Source organism: Sceloporus undulatus, chromosome 2 (assembly GCF_019175285.1).
Source record: "Sceloporus undulatus isolate JIND9_A2432 ecotype Alabama chromosome 2, SceUnd_v1.1, whole genome shotgun sequence".
Lineage (NCBI taxonomy): Eukaryota > Metazoa > Chordata > Lepidosauria > Squamata > Phrynosomatidae > Sceloporus > Sceloporus undulatus.
This window is the reverse complement of record NC_056523.1, coordinates 94,841,488-94,849,513: the sequence shown is the minus strand read 5'-3', so window position 1 is coordinate 94,849,513 and position 8,026 is coordinate 94,841,488. Positions and strand designations below refer to the sequence as shown.

Below are 8,026 nucleotides of genomic sequence, written 5' to 3'. Positions count from 1 at the left end.
GCACTTGGAAGTTAAGAAGGGTCAGCCCTGGGTAGTACATGAATGGGAGGCCAGATGATGTACGCTATATTTCAGAGGAGGGAACTGACAAAAACCCCTTTCAGTATTCCTTGCCTAAGAAAACCCCATGAAATTCAGAGGGTGACTATAACTTTAAAATATATATATATATTCTTTATTATTATCTTATATAAAAGAAAACAAAACAAATACAGTATCAATAACTACTCAATAAAGTCTTCTTGTCTTCATGGACCCATATCAATTCTTCCTTTTGTTCTTGAAGTTTTGAAGCACTCACTTTCCTTGCAACTTACAAGACCCATTCTCTCTGATCTGTTTTAAGCATTTACATACTAGGCTATCAGATATATAACACATTACAACTGCTCACTGATAGCTACCAAATTTCCTGTCTTTTTAATGTATAATACATTCATAACTCCACAATTTTCAGCTCCTCGCCTGTCTTAATCTGAATTGAGCAGGAGATTCATTATTTCTTCTACTGACCTATATTGATCAAAAATATAAAAAGACAAAATAAAAAGAAAGCTAACTTCGCAAATATATTCTCAAATCATAAGAGAAATTACGCCTCAATAAGGTTTAAATTCAAATCCCATTCCTTTTCCCATCTGGCTAGTACTTTTTTCCACTCGTCTTCCCTTTTTGTCATGTTGTAATTTTGAACATTACAAAATAATCTGTCTAGTTCCCTATATTCATTAATTTTTTGCATCCAGTTATCCCAAGTTGGAATCACATCTGACTTTGTACAGTGCTGTGTATAATTACAGCACTTTAGAAATAAAGTTTAATAATAGTAATAATCTGATTTCCACAATGTTGCTATTTCAATTCTAGCTGCTGTCACAAAGTATAATATAGTTCTCCAATACAGTATTGTCTTTCATTTTGTGGGCTTAAGACCGAGGTCATATTAAGTAAATAAATTTGGGATTCATAGGAAATTTTATTCCAAGTATCTGGTGAATTGACTCATGTACTACCTCCCAGAATTTTTGGATTACCTCACAACGCCACCATACATGAAAAATATGTCCCTTTTCGCAATCACATCTCAAACATTTACCTTGTGTTAGTTAGCTTCCTCTTTCACACCTCCATCCTTTAATCTCTGTCCAGTATTCAGCTGCCCATATTGTCACACCCGCTCGCTGCTTTGACCAGTTTCTCCTCATTTCTCCTCCCTTCGTTGGCTCCCCTTCCCCTTCCGCATCCGGTACAAGCTTTTATTATTGACTTTCAAAGCCCTCCATGGATTGGCCCCTCCTTACTTATCTGACCTTCTTTCTCCTTACATTCCTACTCGCCCCCTCCACTCTTGTAGTCAAGGTCTCCTGTCACAGTGTAGGACTACCACTGCCCCCTCCCGAATTCGTCCCTTCTCGCTTGCTGCCCCTTACTCCTGGAACCTTCTTCCCCCACATGCACACCTCATCACTTCTCTACCCAGTTTCAAAACTGAGTTAAAGACTATATTGTTTACAGAATTGTTCCCAGAAGCCAAGCCCTCCCTCCAGTCCATCTGCCTTGGTCCAGGCCTCGGAGGTGGAGAAGATCTGCTGGACCTGATCCTATTCCCCACCACCACTCCCTTCTTGTGAAGACACACCCAACTAAAGGTGGTGGCAGGTTTGGGTGTGCAACGCCGGTACCCTGGTGAGATCAAACTCTTTACCCAAAAAGGCTCTGAAGCTGAATGTAAAGTTCAAAAGGGGGGAAATTTAATCTAAAGGACAAAAATAAAGACTTTTCTCCTCCCCAGCTCTAAATAAAAGATACTTTACAGTTTGAGCAATCTTCCAGATGTCATCTTTCTGGGTCTGATGTCGGTTTGCTCTCCTCACTCAATGGAGCTGGTGCAGGGTCTTTCAGCTCCTGAATTCCTTTATTCACTTGCTGTTGGTAACTAAAACGGCTAACCTGGTAACTGATTTGGCTAAAGTGCTTGGTAACTAAAATGGCTAAAGTGTAAGAAATGCCCTTTCCGGCTGTCTAGGCCTGTTTGCCACCAAAAAGATAGCTCTCTGCTTGCTCACAGCAAAGACTGCTCCCAACTAAAGGCTTCCAGCTACAACAGAGCATGCTGGGAAAGGGCAAATCAAACCTGGAAATAATGCAGGGGAATCCTACAGCTCCTCCCACAAACTAATACAAAGAACTTTTCTATACTAAAATAATCTATGGCCTGAATCAAAATGAAAGGAAATGCAGGGGAAAGTTTCAATCAGTCCTGGCAGGACACCACACTTCTCCTTTTGTGTCATGTCTTTTTAGATTGTAAGCCTGAGGGCAGGAAACCGTCTGACTAAAAAATTGTATGTACAGCGCTTTGTAAATTTACAGCGCTTTATAAATAAAGGTTAATAATAATATATATATTTTAAAGTTTCCATAGGATATAATACCACCTATTCATTATTTTCATATGGTTCTCTTTTAAATCCTGCGCAACTGTAAATTTATTTGTCCTATTCCAAGCATTTTGCCATTCCTCAATTTCAGTTTTACAAGCCAGATCATGTGCCCATTTAACCATATATTCTTTTATGTCTCCTGTTCTAGATTCCTGCTTAATAGTAGTTTGTAAAATTTTGATATCTTTTTATCAGGTTGCTGAGGGTGACTATAACTTGATAGGCAACTTGAAAGTGCAAGCACACACACAGAAATTCAGGGGGTAGCCATAACTTGACAGGCAACTTGAAGGTGTGCACACAGAGAAGGGGGGCGGGGGGGGGGGAAGGCATTTTCACCATGTTTTGGTTTTCAAAAAAAGCCTCTCCTGGCTCTAAATTGGTCCAAGGTTTTCATTCCAATTTCCCCTGTTTACAGTTCTAGTGTGGAAGCAACACAAGGGTAAAAGCAGCTTAGTACAAATTGTGTATAGTACTGCAGCTTAAAAAAACTTCTTTAAATGAATATTCAGAGTAAATGATTAATCTTGTGTTGATGCTCACTGACTCTTTTCTTTATATTTCTTTTTTCTTTGGACTTGTTCTGAAATAAAATGGTTAGCATTTTTTTACTTGCAGGTTAAAACTGGAGCAGAAATACAGGAAACAAAAACAGCAATCCAACACCTTTCACAGGATGAAGACCCCTCCGCATAAGGCAAATAGTGTGTATGCTCGAGCCCCATTGAAAATAATAATGGTGCTTGTGTACAATGCGTGGTGCAGAATGTGTGTGCCATTGCAACCCCATCGTGCGGCTTTCAGCGTAAGCTGAAAGCTGTGTAAAAGGCACCCGTACATGATGCAGGCGCACTGCATTAACATTTTAAAATTTTTATTATTATAATAATAATTATTTATTTATATCCTGCCCTTCTCCCAAGGCTAGGACTCAGGGTGGCTTACAACATAAAAAAACACCATACAGTTAAACGATACAAAATAGTATATTAAAATGGAATTAAATCACTACAATAATTAAAACAAATTCAATGCTAAAATCAAGTTTAAAAAGATTAAACTGTTTTAAATACATTAAAACAATATAACAACACCTCATCACATGTCTTAAAAACTTTCTGTTTTAAAAGCCTGTTTAAAAAGTAGGTCTTAGCCTGCTGGTGGAAAAATAACAAGGAAGGGGCCATTCTGGCCTCCCTGGGCAGGGAATTCCAGAGTCTAGGGGCAGCCACAGAAAAGGTCCTCTCTTGTGTCCCCACTGACTGTGCTTTTGAGGGTGGTGGGATGGAGAGAAGGGCCTCCCATGAGGATCTCAGAGCCTGGGCCAGTTCAGACATGGTCTGCCAAATAGCATGCACTTTGAATTGTGCCCAGAAACAGACTGGCAGCCAGTGGAGCTGTTTCAACAGGGGCGTTGTGTGATCTCTATAACTTGTCCCTGTTAGCAACCTGGCTGCAGCTTTTTGGACCAGCTGAAGTTTCTGAACACTCTTCAAAGGCAGCCCCATGTAGAGCACATTGTAGTAGTCCAAACGTGATATAACCAAGGCATGTACTACTGAGGCTGGATCTGGTGTCTTAAGGAACGGGCGAAGTTGGCGCACAAGTTTTAAATGTACAAAGTCCCTAGTACATTTGATTTTTCATTGGGCTTGAAAATCCAAAGGGAATTGTTAGTTTTAAATTAAGATACACAAATAAGATCACTCATCTCACTTAACTGTTAGCTCTTTATTGGAAGTTATATAGAATTCTGAGGAAGTATGCATACTGTTCACCTGTTTAGACAGGCTCACTTTGGTGTTATGAGAATCTTGTCTTATGAGCAAGAGCTGATTGCGTGAATTTTAGTATTCAGGCTATTCAGTTTTATTCAGCAATGTTCCAGAAGGAAGACCAACTGTTTGAAGAATTTGTTTTGGAAATGATACTGATAGCCTGACCTATTGAAAGTATACAATGACAAGAACAGCTACCTGTATTATCTGACCTTTTTTTCTGAATTGCATTAGTTCTTGGGCCCAGCTCAAACACCAAGAGGGAGTAGACAAGTGGGTGGAAGTGGGTTTAGAGGAACAGTAGCAGAAAGCATTCACGTCGGCTATTGCCCCTTAGACCACGGTGTGATTGGAGCCAATGCCAATTACAATGCTATCCAGAGGAAAAAAGAAGGGGAAACAGCAGTAGCTGCTGTTTGTGTAACATCCCTGCCCTCTGTTATCTGCTTCTGCTTCCTCGCTTTCTTCCTCTGGGTGGTTGTGAGGACTGCATTCAGCACAACCTCCCAAAGGAAGTTTTAGGCCAAAGGTAGCTGCTGCTTCTTGTGTTGCAGCTTATCCTTTGGCCAGCAAGTTGAAATACTATAGAACTATATGGCCACCGCCAGTGAAGTTAGAGGGCATTATCTTTTGCAAATTCCTCCACAGTTCAGGTGAATGGCTGTCAGAAAAAAGCACAGGTTACCATCTTTGTTGGCTTCGCCTCTCTTCTGAGGCCTTGTTGCTGTTGTTGTGTGCCAAGTCATTTTTTACTTATGGTGACCCTATCATAGGGTTTTCTTGGCAAATCTCTTCAGAGGGGGTTCACCATTGCCATCCCCTAAGGCTGAGTGTGACTTGGCCTAGGTCACCCCATGGGCTTTTATGCTCGAGCGAGCGGCGAACTGAACCCTGATCTCCAGAGCCATAGTCAGACCACTACACCATGCTGGCTCTCTCGTCTTTAACACATTTTACATTTTAAAGCATAGCTGTTTTAACTGGTAAAATTGTTTTTATTTTATTTTATATTTATACGTTGTAATGCTGTTGTATTGTTTTAAATTTGCTGTTCGCTGCCTTGGGTCTCTGTATTGGGAGAAAGATGGGATATGAGTAAAAATAATAATAATACTCATCCAAGACATTCTGCTGCCTGAGCGAAAGGCAAGAGCTAGCCAGACTGCTTGGTGAACCTTAGTTCAAGGTTGTACAAAAAACCTACCTAGCACCTGACAGGGTTTGAAGACTGGTCCTTGTGGTCTGGAGCAGAGGTTTCGAGGCCCGCAAAATTTTATTTTAGCATGAATCAGGAAAACATGGACAAAAATGGTTTTTCCCTGTGGGCCTTCTTCACATCTCTAGTCCGGAGCCTCCCAGACACATGGAGACAGCAGCAGCTGTTCTTTAGGAGGCCTTTTTGCTAGCTCACCTGCTCCTTTGAGGTGATGTTTTTGTTGTTGTTGTTGTGTGTCTTCAAGTCATGGGGTTTTTGTGGCAAGTTTATTGGGGCGGGGGGGGGGGGGGCTTTAATGTTGCCATTCTCTGAAGCTGGGACTGTGTGACTTGGCCAGGGCTGCTCTGTGGGTTTCCATGGCCAAGCCAGGATTCAAACCCTGGACTCCAGAGCCATAGTGCAATCTATGCTCACACCACTACGCCATGCTGCAGCGATATAGGTCCAAAACACACTGGAGAAATAATCCAGTTTTGAGACTGCTTTAACTGTCCTGGCTCAGTGCTAGGGAATGCTGGGAATTGTAGTTTATTGTGGCACCAGAGCTCTCTTGACAGAGACGGCTAAATGTCTCACAAAACTGCAGTTCCCAGAATCCCCTAGCACTGAGCCAGGGCAGTTAAAGTGGTCTCAAACCCTGTTTCCCCCCGTGAGGGTTGCCTTTCCCTGGGCAGGGTAACCAGATGTCCTCGCCGCAAAGGAGGACAAGGCGCCACAAAATGTTCGAGGACAGAGAGGGCACAGATGCCGGCGAAACGTCAGGAAGAAACTCTTCTAGAACATGGCCACAGAGCCCCCCAAACCCACAAAAACCCATGGAGGCTGAAGTGTTGGCTGTGTCTCGGGAAAGGAGGGCATCTGGTGGCCACCCTCTCTCTCCCTGGGCCAAAGGCTGGGAGTGCTGCATGGTGGCCTGGAGAGGGCTGGAGGAAGGGCCAGGGAGATGGTAGGCCCTGGCGCAAATTTCCGCTTGGGCCAGCCCTGACTCTTTTTTCTGCGCAGAAACCTAAAACACCAAAGGAGCTGGAGAAAGCTGCCTTTGGACTACAGTTCCCATAATCCCCCGGGGCACCCCCTCAAGTTTTGAGCAAGGGCCTTCTTCCGTGGCGCCACGATTCAGGCCTAGACCTGGCTCTGAGGCGCTGATTCGCCTCACTGTGTGTGTGTGTGTGTGTGTGAGAGACCGTGGCGCTGCTGAGCCTCCCCTCCCCTGTAGGCCTCGCTCTTCATTTCCTCTCTGAGGTAGTAGCTGCAAGCCGCGCTCGCGTGAGGGCGGGAGGGAGGAGAACGCGCGAGGGCGAATGGGAAGCCTTCTTCTAGGTGAGTGACGGGCGCAGGCGGCCAATCAGCGGCAGGTTTGTTGCGAGGCCCAAGCGCGACCCCGCGGAGGCTATAAAAAGGAAGGCCCGATCGGGAGCGCGCCTTTCCTTTCCCTTCCCCTCGCTGCGGGTCTCGCTCAACGGTTTTGTCTCTGTCAGGAGGAGCCGCTGCCGCTGCCGTCGTCGCCGCCATCGGACTCCGGAGGGGAACCGTGACAGAGAAAGAGGAAGAAGCGGCGGCGGCGCGTAAGGTAAGCCTCTGTTCGAGGGAGGGAGGGAGGGAGGTTGCTGGGGCCTGGCTCGCTCTTAGGCCTCTCTCTGACTGCGCCGCGGGGCCCGCACTTCCGTTCTTTCTTCCCCGCGCAGGTTCGAGTGAACATGGCCGAGGTGGAGCACCAGTTCGGCGCCACGCAGAACGGGCACGAGGCGGCGGCTGCGGCTGCGGCGGAAGGCTCCGCGGGAGGAGGAGGAGAGGAGCAGCAGCAGCAGCAGCAGCCTCCTGCGCCGCAGCAGCAGCCTGAACCGCAGCCTCTGGAGGAGGAGGAGGAAGAAGAGGAGGAGGAAGAGGAGGAGGACGACGAGGAGGTGGTGGCGGCGGCCGTGGTCTCGGACACGGGCGAAGGGGACGGAGAGGAGGCCGGGCAGTCCGCTACGGCAGCCTCCGGTGCTTCGGGCGAAGCCGCCGGGAGCCAGAACGGGGCCGAGGGCGACCAGATCAACGCCAGCAAGAACGAGGAGGATGCTGGGTGAGCATGGCAAGGAAGAGAGAGGCTGCGTCCACATTGGAGAAATATCCCGGTTTGGTCCCGTTTTAATTCTTTGTCTCACTCTTCGCTATGGAATTCTGGGAGTTGGAGTTTGTCGTGGGGCCCGGAGATCTGCTCCGCTCCAGACCCCACGACAAACTCCAGCTCCCAGAATTCCATAGCCTTGAAACAGAATAGAGTTAAAGCGCTGCCAAACCGAGTTATATTTCTCCAGTGTGGACGCAGCCATAGACGAACGTGGAGGTGGCGGCAGGAGCTCCTCCTTTGTTCTCGGTGGCTGCTGCTTCTTCTTCTTCTGCTGCTGCTGCCTTTTGTTGGCGCGCCATGTGGCGGCGGGGGAAGGGCGGGAGATCTGTGCCCGCTCCTTCCTGAAATGGCCTCCGGCCTCCCTCTTCCTCTGGCACGTCCTGCTGAGAGAGGCTCCTCCTCGGCACCTGAAACTGAACACAGAGAGAGAGAGAGAGAGGTTGGTCCAAAAACACACCGCAGAGATAATCCCAGT

The 8,026-nt window shown here is 46.3% G+C and overlaps 1 protein-coding gene across 2 annotated transcripts in view; it reads left to right on the top strand.

The window, feature by feature from the left end:
• The first annotated feature begins 6,844 nt into the window (after positions 1–6,844).
• Positions 6,845–8,026, top strand: part of HNRNPAB (heterogeneous nuclear ribonucleoprotein A/B) — a 10,457-nt gene continuing 9,275 nt past the window's right edge. For both annotated transcript variants that reach the window (XM_042455631.1, XM_042455629.1), the window contains exons 1-2: positions 6,845–7,008; positions 7,124–7,503. In XM_042455631.1, coding sequence (XP_042311565.1) covers positions 7,136–7,503 — 368 coding nt within the window. In that variant the 5' untranslated portion in view covers positions 6,845–7,008; positions 7,124–7,135. The remainder of the gene's footprint in view (positions 7,009–7,123; positions 7,504–8,026) is intronic.